We start from the raw sequence: 14,516 nt of genomic DNA, 5'->3' as shown, positions 1-14,516 counted from the left end.
AGTTAGGAACAAAATTATGTCCATTAGCGACACAAATTCAGTAGATAGCATGATAAAATTCTGGTGTAACATTAACCACACAGCTCTGATATTCTCTCATCTATACATCTATGGCGCGGGAAGGATGTCATAATTAAATATTTTTGCCTAGGCAAAAATAAAATATTGCCTAGGCAAAAATTGAATATTGCTTAGGCAAAAATATTTCAGCCTAGGCAATATTCGATTATGCTTAGGCAAAATTATTTCTGCCTAGGCAAAAATCGAATTTTGCCTAGGCAGAAATCGAATTTTAAATTATTTTTGCTTAGGCAGAAATAGTTTTGCCTAGGCAAAAATCGATTTCTGCCTAGGCAAAAATATTTAATTATGACATCCTTCCCGCGCCATATACATCACTATATTGCAGCGTAACCCAATGAAAACAACACTAAAACATGTTAATATCTTACCATAAATCCAGCCAATCACTATACACTCTGTGAGGGAGAGGATCATCAGGGAAAATGTGGAGCAATACCAATCCATGATCTGTAGTACGTACATGCCTCCCTACAAAAGTCAAGGTTATATGAAGGTCATACACCTCCTGACAATGTCAAGGCTATACTTGAACATATAGGTCATATTATAAACTCTCTACAATGTTAACTCTTTCTGTACTTTGCATTTTTTCCAGATTCCGTACCAGAGGTAGTTATTAGGCTCGCCCCCAGAAGTTTAAACAAAATGGCAGACTGCATGTGCATTTTTGGTGTGTTGTTTTATCATATAGAAACACAAAGGTTAGTGTTATCTTTGTACATTATTGAGAAATATTTAACTTAATTAGATCTAGAAGTCGCATTGAACACTATGAAATGTCCTAATACAGATATCTAAAATGAAAACGTAGCAAGCCACTATACAGTAACAACTTATTGAGAAAATATCACCTATTACTCTAACGGGAAAAAAAATGTAACATTAAGGAAACAAGGATGGATATTGCAACAGCAATACAAAGTCCCCTGCCTGAGCTAGAAGTGCACCTATTCATTTCCCATTTTTTTTTTTTTTGAAGAATGGTTTTTCGAAAAAAACAAATGTGGGATGCACAACTACATGTTATACTGATCATGTATACCAAGTTTCGTTAAGATCAGAGTAGTACTTTCGAAGGAGTTGTCCAGACAACTGTTGCGTGACAGACAGACAGACGGACGTCCATGTAAAGTCCCCCCCGTTTTTCAAACGGCAGGGGACTAATAAACACAAATTTATCAACAAAGATGTTTGTTTCATAAGTCTTGAACACCTTTATTTGTCAATGTCTTGGACAATTGTGTGTGTCGGAAGCTGTATTCAACAAATCAACACTTACATAATGTCAGCGTAGCCTGTTGACTGTAGTAGACAGTGGGGAAAAGGGAGCTTGGAATTATGTCGTTATAGGGGTCATTTTGACAAAAGTGACTTTTTTCAAAGTATGATGTCATTCAATTTCATGATAATGCATGACTGATACAGCAGTTACTTCTATGACCATATATGGCTTGTATTACACTTAAAGTTCATGGCCATATATGGCCAATAAAAGTTACTTCCATGGCCAATATTGTCATCATAATTCACAATGACCCAATATTGTCATCATAATTCACAATGACCCGATATTGTCTTCATAATTCACAATGACCCAATATTTTCATGTAGGTTATGTACGTCCCTATAATGTCATGATTATATAGAGGTCACATACTTTCTCCATGGTCATACTGAGCTAAAATTTGTGCATCATTCTAAAATTTCAATGATGCACAGAAGACTCCCTTAAACACTATCAGGAGTATGTTTATGTTCAATGAATTGACCAAAGCATGTTTAAAAAAAAAAAATTATTCATCAAACCTAATTCTTTCAATATACTGACCTGCATAACACAGGGAATGCCTATTAAGAACTCCACAAAACACATAAAGGCAGTGAAAAGCTCCTTCCTGTTTTTCAGTAGGTCTGGAAACTCGTCTACGAATGCACTAGTCATGGTTTCAAACATTCCAAACTAAAAGAAAGGAAGGGACATATTAAAACAGCTGTTGTATCAAGGGGATGCTGTGTGGAGAGACGGGGGACAGAAATAACAGGCAAACATGGTGTCAGGAGAATACTTCAGCTTCTTATATTAAGGATATTACTGTATACACTTTGTGATGGATTTGATTACACCAAGACATTAGACTATAAATATGGTTTAATAAATTACTATTTCAATATGCAAAGTCCAGATTAAATTTACAATATCAAAATTAAACATTGTTGATTTTTTTTTTAGTATATATTACTTCATTTCAACCATTGCTTCCTGCTATTTCCACATTTTCACTTGCAATAATTTCAAAACATTCAAAATGAATTGAGCTTCAGGTTTTAAATCATTCAGCTCCTATTAATGTTTAATCATTAATTTGCTTTCTCAAACATAAAACTTTTGAATTAACTTTGGAAAAAATGTGTTCAACATGTTTTTCCTATTATTGCAAGCTTTAATGAAATGAAATTTGTTCACAAGTTCAAAAATATATTGAAAGGGCATATATATACATCTTGTATCAGAAATGGATTTCCTTATATCAGAGCAATAACACTAAGTTGAAAAGACTTTTATCCTATAATGATATTTCAGAAACCTTTCAGTGAGAACTTATTATAAATTAAAAAAAACAAAAAAAAAGGCTTAGAGAGAAAAACAATATAAGAGAACTTGTGAACGTGAATGTTTTTCCTGTGTATGAAAAATTAAAAGAAAATTAATGCTCTGAAAACAGTTAAGAATTTTTTACATTTTCTCCAAATACCAATGTTGTTATTTTATTGTACATTAGAAAAGAAAAAAAAAGTGACTTTTTTCAAAGTATGATGTCATTAAAAAATGGATGACTGATACAGCAGTTACTTCTATGACCATTACATTACATTGCATTACAATTAAAGTTCATGGCCATATATGGCCAATAAAAGTTACTTCCATGGCCAATATTGTCATCATACTTCACAATGACCCAATATTGTCATCATAATTTACAATAACCCAATATTGTCATCATAATTCACATTGACCCAACACTGCAATTAAATTAGTTACCTAATGCATGACTTATCACTTTCAATGAATGTGTATGGATAAGAAAGTGTGCTATTTCTTATGACAGCTTTGTTAACAATCAGACAGGGCCTTGGCTTTATAGAGGAAAATAAGATATATAGTTAAGAAATCTGTGTAACAGTAGTGTTAAGACCAAAGTATTAAATATCTGGTTCCACTAGAGCATGTATTGAACAAACCTACTAGGAAATGTGTTTATATAGTTTAGTAAAAAATATGATGACAATAAGCTGCATGTTCAAAGATGAAATAGGTCTTTAAGATTATAGTTATCAAATACTGAGCCCTTTTTTATCCATACAAGTCATTAAAAGTACCCGGAATCGGAAAGTTGAACAGATAAAATAACAGCTGGATATGTGGAGAAAATGTTTGGCCAATTGACCATGTTGCACCCTCCGCTGGACCACATGGTGCCCATTAAAGGAACGTATGGTGCTTCTGAGGAACCATTTGGTGCCAGCGGTGGGATTATTGTGTTGTAGACTTATGATATTTGTGAGGCATACTGTGTAGGTCAACCTGGCAAAGTCACACTGGGACTGATGGACATTCCCCGCTGGACACAGTACTGACCGAGGGCCTTGAGAGAAACAAAAGTCAAGAAAACAAAGTTACCTTACTAATCTCAGACAAAAATATCAACTCATACCCTCTCATACCCTTAGTGAATCCATCCCCATATTTCTTAGCTAAACAACAACACATGGTCTCCATGTAGCTTGACTCATCTAGCCTGATATGGTTCAAGTTTACAGAAGATGGTGTCTTATAATTACAATCATTTCAAATAAGATATGCAATGATAATGGAGGTTGTAAATAAAAAGTCCCATTTATCTAATAATTAGAGCTCTCTAGAGTTTGGAGGTTGAAATACAAATGTATATATATGTAGTATTGCCCATTAATGTAACCAAACATGATGAGCTCTCTTGATCATGTAGATATGTAAAAGAAACCCCTATGTGTACACTACTAAATCAGTGAACTCTCTAGAGTTTGGAGGTCATAATAGTGTTGCCTAAAACATCACCAAAATAGTGTGATCCTTCAAGAATGAAGATTTTAAAAGAAATCTCCATGTACATTACTGTAATTAATTACCAAATAAGTGAGCTGTGTAGAGCAATGCCCATGTTTATTCTATTACTTTAAGAAATGATTACAACCCAAAAACTGCAATTTCTTAAGATGATAATCTGCAAACATGTAGAACTCCAGAATTTCTGAGTGAAAATTATAATCCCTGTACACAACTCTTGCTCAAAAACTTACACACTATCTAAGATTACCTGGTTGTGGCTTCCATTAAGAGGAAAGATGCTGTACTCACAGAAAAGCAATATTTCATATTAACATGACAATAACATTCATCTTCAATGTGTCAAAAGTTCTTCCAGGATAAGACTATTCATTCAAAATTTTCAAAGAAAATAAAAATTAAAAAATTCTCCCAGAAAATAATCAAGACTTATCATTCGAAGATATTTGTTTTTGATAATGATGTTGTTATTTTCATAGCTTATGTAAAAATCATTTTTTAAATAATCAATACGAACATTTTGACACACAGCACCATAAAAATACTAGATTTTTGTCATCAGAAAATAGCTATACACTGGGCTGTACTAAGTATGTTATTCAGTGTGCTCAATACAGAAGGATAACTTTATCAACACACCAATTAAGATTTATTTATCTAAAACTGAAATTATCTTATCATTATTCAACAAACATTAAAAAATAGTACACTATTTGTTTGAGGTAATGGTTTCCAATATACTGACGATTAGAATAGTCTGGATTTTATGATGACAAATTTGAGTTAAGGATTAGTAAAACCATGAACAGAGGGCATGTATTGACATAAGTGTATCCTGGATGCAAGATGATTACTGTAGCATGTTGAAGTCTTATGAAAATATGTTATGTTTCTTCATTAAGACATTCTTTATATACAATATACATGTATATATATATATGGTAATGTTATTTTTCAAAATGGCGGTTAACAAACAAACAAAATATGAAAAAGGTGGTTAACAAACAAACAAAATATGAAAAGAAAATATTTCTAATAATTTTGTTTCAAATGTTCAGCAGTAAAATGTATACAGATACTTTAATCTAGGAAGACAATGTTATTTTAACAATTTAACAATGGCCAATAATCTTTATAAGGGTTTGGTTTGGTTTGGTTTATTTTGTTTAACGTCCTATTAACATCTAAGGTCATTTAAGGACGGCCTCCCGTGCGTACGACATGCATGCGTGTGGTGAGTGCGTATGTGTGTTTTGGGAGGCTGCGGTATGTTCATGTTAAGTCTCCTTGTGATAGGCCGGAACTTTTGCCGATTTATAGTGCTACCTCACTGAAGCATACTGCCGAAGACACCCAGCAGCACACCCCACCCGGTCACATTATACTGACAACGGGTGAACCTTTATAAGGGAAAACATCTGTTACTAGATATGTCCTTTGTAAATTTTGTCTATGAATTACAAGTTCCTCTGTACAGTACATGGAGCATCCAGGATATTATTGGAGACGGGACATAGCGATGCCATATTACATAGCAAACTGTATTGTAGCCTCATAGGTTTCTTCAACATGGCATCATTGTCATTAATTAAATATTGAAAAAAATTAACCTCAACACCTGAAATCCCCTCACTACTAATAAAGCTGACTTAATGATAGAAATACTGTTATGTAGGAAAATCTGGTGACAAGTATGACTAAAGTTACAGAAAATTTCCTAAGGCAGCTATAGTATTTAATTATTTTTAAAAAGCTTATTGGTAATATCCAAGACTTTTTCTGCAATGTTCTTTCACTCTCGTTACCTTGACATAAACAGGTTTTAATTTGTCTCAAATGTTTCGAGCCTTAAAAATATTTATCAATGTAGGTCTGAGTCCGATTATTATAGGATGAGATAGCACAATTAGGCAAAGTAGATATGTTTTATACTCAAAGTTTTAACATTCAAACGTTTGGAAACCGGGGTTTATATGGCTTGCTCTCGCTCCATAAAATACAGAGGGATGAAATGTTTCCTTGACAACATTATCTAAAATCATGTACATTTCTTGTCAGTTACTGAATAATGAAACAATTCCTCCATAACCATTCTACTTTACTACACATTTGAATCATTGGTATTTCTATAGAATGCATGTTACAGAATACCACATCGAAGGCTACAACACAGTGTCCTCATTAAAGGTAGAAAGTTCAGTGCAAAAACTGTTAATAAAGGCTGAAAACTTTACCTGGCTATCCAAACCAATCGTAAACAACATCAGGAAGAAAAGCACCGCCCACAATGGTGAGATCGGTAGCTTAGCGACAGCCTCTGGGTAAGCCACAAACGTTAGTCCTGGTCCTGTAAAATATCCATTCACTTATCAATATCAACATTGGTCCTGTAAAATATCCATACACTTATCAATATCAACATTTCAAAATTTTCAAAATCAAGTGGAGATAAGCTGCAGTTTTAACTGCATTTTTTTTTCCCATAAGAACGCGTTACAGAAATTACATGGAAATTTTCTAACAAAGTTTTTTTCTTTAAATCCAATTAAGCTTTCTCTAGAAAAATTTTAAGTTATGAAATTTCCCAAGTTACTTAAAGGTACATTGATGAAACCCTGGCAGGAACATCTGGGTTTATAAGCTACAAGACTTTTTTACTAATATATCAATTACTCAATTCCAAATCTATGATTACCATTTAAATATCTTTATATATATTTATACATATTATAATGTATTTTATTTGTCAATAATGATCATCCAATGGAGAGAACAAATACTCAATTCACAGGTGGCTTTAATAGACGATAGATAAAAATAGTCACTGAATTTGAATACAGACCTTGCGTAACAACTTTTTCAATGTCCACTCCAGTTTCGTGTGCCATAAATCCCAACACCGAGAAAATAACGAGACCAGCAAATACACTTGTACCACAGTTGATCAGGGGAACTATCATGGCATCTCTGTAGTAAACAATGCATTTTTATCATTTATGAACAATCCATCAACAGGGATACTTGTGACCACTCCATTAACTGGGATACTTGTGACCACTCGATTAACTGAGATACTTGTGACCACTCGATTAACTGGGAACCTACACACTGCAGCAGGCGGCCGTGTAGATGTGGGAACCTACACACTGTAACAGGCGGCCGTGTAGATGTGGGAACCTACACACTGTAACAGGTGGCCGTGTAGATGTGGGAACCTACACGCTGTAACAGGTGGCAGTGTAGATGTGGGAACCTACACACTGCAGCAGGCGGCCGTGTAGATGTGGGAACCTACACACTGTAACAGGCGGCCGTGTAGATGTGGAACCTACACACTGTAACAGGTGGCCGTGTAGATGTGGGAACCTACACACTGTAACAGGTGGCCGTGTAGATGTGGGAACCTACACACTGTAACAGGCGGCCGTGTAGATGTGCGAACCTTATATATACACACTGTAACAGGTGGCCGTGTAGATGTGGGAACCTACACACTGTAACAGGTGGCCATGTAGATGTGGGAACCTACACACTGTAACAGGTGGCCGTGTAGATGTGGGAACCTACACACTGTAACAGGTGGCCGTGTAGATGTGGGAACCTACACACTGTAACAGGCGGCCGTGTAGATGTGGGAACCTACACACTGTAACAGGTGGCCATGTAGATGTGGGAACCTACACACTGTAACAGGCGGCCGTGTAGATGTGGGAACCTACACACTGTAACAGGTGGCCGTGTAGATGTGGGAACCTACACACTGTAACAGGTGGCCGTGTAGATGTGGGAACCTACACACTGTAACAGGCGGCCATGTAGATGTGGGAACCTACACACTGTAACAGGTGGCCGTGTAGATGTGGGAACCTACACACTGTAACAGGTGGCCATGTAGATGTGGGAACCTACACGCTGTAACAGGTGGCCGTGTAGATGTGGGAACCTACACGCTGTAACAGGTGGCCGTGTAGATGTGGGAACCTACACACTGCAGCAGGCGGCCGTGTAGATGTGGGAACATACACACTGTAACAGGCGGCAGTGTAGATGTGGGAACCTACACACTGTAACAGGTGGCCGTGTAGATGTGGGAACCTACACACTGTAACAGGTGGCCGTGTAGATGTGGGAACCTACACACTGTAACAGGTGGCCGTATAGATGTGGGAACCTACACACAGGTGGCCGTGTAGATGTGGGAACCTACATACTGTAACAGGCGGCCGTGTAGATGTGGGAACCTACACACTGTAACAGGTGGCCGTGTAGATGTGGGAACCTACACACTGTAACAGGCGGCCGTGTAGATGTGGGAACCTACACACTAGATGTGGGAACCTACACACTGTAACAGGTGGCCGTGTAGATGTGGGAACCTACACACTGTAACAGGTGGCCGTGTAGATGTGGGAACCTACACACTGTAACAGGTGGCCGTGTAGATGTGGGAACCTACACACTGTAACAGATGGCCGTGTAGATGTGGGAACCTACACACTGTAACAGGTGGCCGTGTAGATGTGGGAACATACACACTGTAACAGATGGCCGTGTAGATGTGGGAACCTACACACTGTAACAGGTGGCCGTGTAGACGTTGTAACCTACACACTGTAACAGGTGGCCGTGTAGATGTGGGAACATACACACTGTAACAGGTGGCCATGTAGATGTGGGAACCTACACAGTGTAACACGTGGCCGTGTAGATGTGGGAACCTACACACTGTAACAGGTGGCCGTGTAGATGTGGGAACCTACACACTGTAACAGGTGGCCGTGTAGACGTTGTAACCTACACACTGTAACATAGGTAATGAGGAATCCCATGAGACTGGGGTGATTGCAAACATCCTTTATTGTTATTAATTATTTTCATTTTGTGAGTTTTGATAATTAAGTATAAAAAGTATATATCTAAATATATCTACATACAAACCAAGTGTTGCTATGTATTCCGTTTTGATAGGTGTCACATTGTATTTCCTATCAGTTTAAGATATAATTTTACACAGTATAGAACATTCTTTGCTTCACAGTTTTGGAGAAAAAATACAAAGGCATTCACAAGGACTTAAACATCTGGTAAAATTTTAGGGTAACAAGTCCTTTGAATTTTTATTCATGAATACTAGTGTGTGACATGAATTACCCCATATAAATTTTCTTTTTCCTCTATTTCTTTTGTCAATATGTATTTGTTCTGTTAACAATCCCCCTCTTTAATCCATTGCCTACAGTTGTGAAGTCAGTGATGTAAGGTAGGGCATCTTACAATGACGTAGAACATGAACACACCAGTACTGTATGGTATTCCCACCTATACACTAACACAAGCATTTTAAATATGATTGGTTAGCTTGCACCAAAACCAGATTACTAACAAGTGATACAAGGTCACTTTAGCCAATCAAGTGAAACCTAATTATGTATGCACACAAAATCATATGTGCATATAAAATGCTGATAAATTTGTCAACTACTTATTTACGTCAGTCAGTTCCAAACTTAAGTGTTAAGTACGTCACTGGCGAAGTCACTGATTAAGCATCTGTGAAGTTTTTATCAAGCTCAGTCTGGAGGTCACAAACACTTGAGATTTATTGTGAGAGCACTTGTTGTCCGGTCGAAAAATATTTAGATGCAGGACACAGCAAACGAAGAGGAACCACGATTTTAAATTGATCAGAATGTGACCAAACATCCTGTTCACTCTTTGTTTAGTTCTGTGTAACAACACTAGTATTTACTGCTGACTGTACAAATATTTACATATCAAACAAACTAGAGTACTACATTGACTGTACTAGCCATGTACGATTTTACTCTCTCACTTTTTGCAAAGAATTAACGAGAATACCTAACACCTGTATACTGTAAACTGGGATATTTTGGTGTTAGTAATTAAATTTTGGTGTTTTTGTCAAAAATTTTCATTTGTTGTGTCCAAACATAGCTTTTCAATGAACCCTTTATCAGATATTGTTGGTAGTTAAGGTTTTTTATTGCTGTTTATTAACATCGTTCAGATGCTTCATCATCAATTATTTCTTTTCCTTGAAAACTCTTTTCATTTATTTGGATTTAGAATTCCTCACAATCATGGCTTTAGCATTTATCGTTATTGTGAGTTATTGTTTTAACTGTAAATATTCATACATAGAATAGAATAGCACTGGCAGCTTTCAGATTAAAATATGGTAATTACATTGGAAGTCCTGGCAGTTCATAGCCCTCAAGATTTAATGAGACTCACAAAATGGCCAACAATCCTGTATACAATACAAACAAGTACAAATTAACGAATTACTACACGATACCATAATCAAGTACAAATGAATTAATGACCTTATTAGCAAACCTTTAATTTTGTTTCAGCTGTTGAACAAGCACGGAAAAAATTATGACCACCAATCTTATAAATAGTAACTTTACTGAAAAATAACACGACACATTTTATGCAAATATACTGATAGGACTGCCTGTTGTTTACAAAGCTAAGAAATAATGTTATTTTAATACCAGCTATATTATGATTTGGTGCGTTAAATATCGACGTTTTTATACCAGGCACCAAAACAATAAAATTATACACGGCAAAAATTTCCCAATTTACAGTACTGTGGGTCAATGGCAATGACAGCTCTAAAAAGCTTATGTATCATCTTCAAATGATTGTCAAACAAAAAAAATCTATATGCATAACAGATGTTATAAAATTTTGTGGGCAATTCCCCGAAACAGTGTGTAGTTCTTACGGCTGTGACTAAGTATACTTATTTGGTGGGGATACAATATATCGGGGGAAACAACGAAGTCAGAGGCCATATTTGGTTACAAAAACAGGAAGTAGTAAAGGACAGGCAATTAAATATGATAACTTCATGAACTCAGAAGGGATAGAATACTTCTAGTGACATTCCTAGAATAAGGAAAAACAAGAGGTCCAAAGGGCCTGAATCACTCCTATAGCCAGCTAGGGAATAATGGCAAAATGACTATTTCCAATGCATTGGTGAATCATAATGTAGGGTTCTGCATAGATACATCGTCCTAGTCAATTAATGGCGGGTACTGAAATCTGCTCAGAGAGTGCTTTTGTAGAATTAAACATAGCATGATGTCAAGCATAGTGTGCTCAGGAGTGTAGTATTATGCATTGCATACTAGCTTGGTCACATAGAGTACGTGTAATTCATATTTCCCCATAGTGACCTTGAAAATAGGCCAAGGTCACTTTTATGCTGAATCTTTATAAGACATTGTCCCTTGTTACCTGTTTAGCATTCCATAACAGGTACCTGCTGGCCAAAGATGAGCACCCTGCATCTTTTAGAGCATGTGAAAAAGATTCAAAAACTTTTAACTAGTTGGGCCCTGTGATACAATCAGTATATATAATTCTAACATGAATCCAAATTTTTAAGCCTTGGAATCCATCAAACAATACTCCATTGTGTGAGCTCTTACCTGTACACGTTGTTGTGGAACTTGTTGTAACTCGCCATGGTGATGAGACCTCCCCATGCCATACCCACGGAGTAAAATATCTGGACAGCTGCGTCTCCCCAAACCTTAAATACAAAGTTTAAAGTTACGATATCACAACTTACTGATCATGTTACTACCCCAAACTCTTAATACATCACAACTTACTGATCATGTTACTACCCCAAACCTTTAATACATCACAACTTACTGATCATGTTACTACTCCAAACTCTTAATACATCACAACTTACTGATCATGTTACTACTCCAAACTCTTAATACATCACAACTTACTGATCATGTTACTACTCCAAACTCTTAATACATCACAACTTACTGATCATGTTACTACCCCAAACCTTTAATACATCACAACTTACTGATCATGTTACTACTCCAAACTCTTAATACATCACAACTTACTGATCATGTTACTACTCCAAACTCTTAATACATCACAACTTACTGATCATGTTACTACTCCAAACTCTTAATACATCACAACTTACTGACCATGTTACTACCCCAAACTCTTAATACATCACAACTTACTGATCATGTTACTACCCCAAACCTTTAATACATCACAACTTACTGAACTACCCCAAACCTTTAATACATCACAACTTACTGATCATGTTACTACTCCAAACCTTTAATACATCACAACTTACTGATCATGTTACTACCCCAAACTCTTAATACATCACAACTTACTGATCATGTTACTACTCCAAACCTTTAATACATCACAACTTACTGATCATGTTACTACTCCAAACTCTTAATACATCACAACTTACTGATCATGTTACTACTCCAAACTCTTAATACATCACAACTTACTGATCATGTTACTACTCCAAACCTTTAATACATCACAACTTACTGAACTACCCCAAACCTTTAATACATCACAACTTACTGAACTACCCCAAACCTTTGATACATCACAACTTACTGAACTACCCCAAACCTTTAATACATCACAACTTACTGAACTACCCCAAACCTTTAATACATCACAACTTACTGAACTACCCCAAACCTTTAATACATCACAACTTACTGAACTACCCCAAACTCTTAATACATCACAACTTACTGATCATGTTACTACTCCAAACCTTTAATACATCACAACTTACTGATCATGTTACATCACAACTTACTGATCATGTTACTACTCCAAACTCTTAATACATCACAACTTACTGATCATGTTACTACTCCAAACCTTTAATACATCACAACTTACTGAACTACCCCAAACCTTTAATACATCACAACTTACTGATCATCTTACTACTCCAAACTCTTAATACATCACAACTTACTGATCATCTTACTACCCCAAACCTTTAATACATCACAACTTACTGATCATGTTACTACCCCAAACCTTTAATACATCACAACTTACTGATCATGTTACTACCCCAAACCTTTAATACATCACAACTTACTGAACTACCCCAAACCTTTAATACATCACAACTTACTGACCATGTTACTACCCCAAACCTTTAATACATCACAACTTACTGAACTACCCCAAACCTTTAATACATCACAACTTACTGATCATGTTACTACCCCAAACCTTTAATACATCACAACTTACTGATCATGTTACTACCCCAAACCTTTAATACATCACAACTTACTGATCATATTACTACCCCAAACCTTTAATACATCACAACTTACTGATCATGTTACATCACAACTTACTGATCATGTTACTACCCCAAACCTTTAATACATCACAACTTACTGATCATGTTACATCACAACTTACTGATCATGTTACATCACAACTTACTGATCATGTTACTACTCCAAACCTTTAATACATCACAACTTACTGATCATGTTACATCACAACTTACTGATCATGTTACTACCCCAAACCTTTAATACATCACAACTTACTGATCATGTTACTACCCCAAACCTTTAATACATCACAACTTACTGATCATGTTACTATCCCAAACCTTTAATACATCACAACTTACTGAACTACCCCAAACCTTTAATACATCACAACTTACTGATCATGTTACTACCCCAAACCTTTAATACATCACAACTTACTGATCATGTTACTACCCCAAACCTTTAATACATCACAACTTACTGATCATGTTACTACCCCAAACCATTAATACATCACAACTTACTGAACTACCCCAAACCTTTAATACATCACAACTTACTGAACTACCCCAAACCTTTAATACATCACAACTTACTGACCATGTCACTACCCCAAACCTTTAATACATCACAACTTACTGACCATGTTACTACCCCAAACCTTTAATACATCACAACTTACTGACCATGTTACTACCCCAAACCTTTAATACATCACAACTTACTGATCATGTTACCCTAAACCTTTAAGACATCACAACTTACTGATCATGTCACTACCCCAAACCTTTAATACATCACAACTTACTGATCATGTTACCCCAAACCTTTAATACATCACAACTTACTGACCATGTTACTACCCCAAACCATTAATACATCACAACTTACTGATCATGTTACTACCCCAAACCTTTAATACATCGCAACCAGGGTTGCCAACTCACTCACGTGAGACAAAAAACTCACGTAAAAACGTCCCTAAAATGTCCCTTCTCACGTTGAAGCAATCCTCACGTAACGTGAGGTACAAATCTCACACATCGATTAAGTTTTCTCAAGTCGCCTCACGCGAAGCCATGAAATCGACAACTTTAGCTTGGGACTGTTCAAAGGGGAATAACTCTTACAGTTTTTGTAAAGATTACACCAGGCGTCGCGCTTCACATCCGGTC

The 14,516-nt window shown here is 36.2% G+C and overlaps 1 protein-coding gene and 1 long non-coding RNA gene across 4 annotated transcripts in view; both read right to left on the bottom strand.

Annotated features, from left to right (window-relative positions):
* Positions 1 to 14,516, bottom strand: part of LOC117329427 (sodium- and chloride-dependent GABA transporter 1-like) — a 52,116-nt gene that overhangs the window by 9,008 nt on the left and 28,592 nt on the right. The window contains exons 7-11 of the mRNA XM_033887371.1: positions 11,659 to 11,762; positions 7,032 to 7,156; positions 6,424 to 6,536; positions 1,913 to 2,044; positions 453 to 552 (exon numbers count right to left, since the gene is read on the bottom strand). Of these exons, the coding sequence (XP_033743262.1) occupies positions 453 to 552; positions 1,913 to 2,044; positions 6,424 to 6,536; positions 7,032 to 7,156; positions 11,659 to 11,762 (574 nt within the window). The remainder of the gene's footprint in view (positions 1 to 452; positions 553 to 1,912; positions 2,045 to 6,423; positions 6,537 to 7,031; positions 7,157 to 11,658; positions 11,763 to 14,516) is intronic.
* On the bottom strand, positions 7,435 to 11,643 carry LOC117329428. 3 transcript variants are annotated; one of them, XR_004533188.1, is made up of 4 exons: positions 8,528 to 11,643; positions 8,431 to 8,468; positions 8,247 to 8,322; positions 7,435 to 8,094 (listed from the first exon to the last, which is right to left on the bottom strand). It is a non-coding gene; the product is annotated as an uncharacterized LOC117329428 (long non-coding RNA). The 3 variants fall into 3 exon arrangements; XR_004533189.1 differs by lacking the exon at positions 7,435 to 8,094 and having other exon boundaries at positions 8,170 to 8,322; positions 8,528 to 8,945; positions 8,984 to 11,643; XR_004533187.1 differs by lacking the exon at positions 7,435 to 8,094 and having other exon boundaries at positions 8,135 to 8,322.

This window comes from Pecten maximus, chromosome 6, assembly GCF_902652985.1.
Source record: "Pecten maximus chromosome 6, xPecMax1.1, whole genome shotgun sequence".
In the NCBI taxonomy this organism is placed as follows: domain Eukaryota; kingdom Metazoa; phylum Mollusca; class Bivalvia; order Pectinida; family Pectinidae; genus Pecten; species Pecten maximus.
Note: the sequence above shows the minus strand (reverse complement) of the source record. Positions and strands in the feature narration are given on the sequence as shown.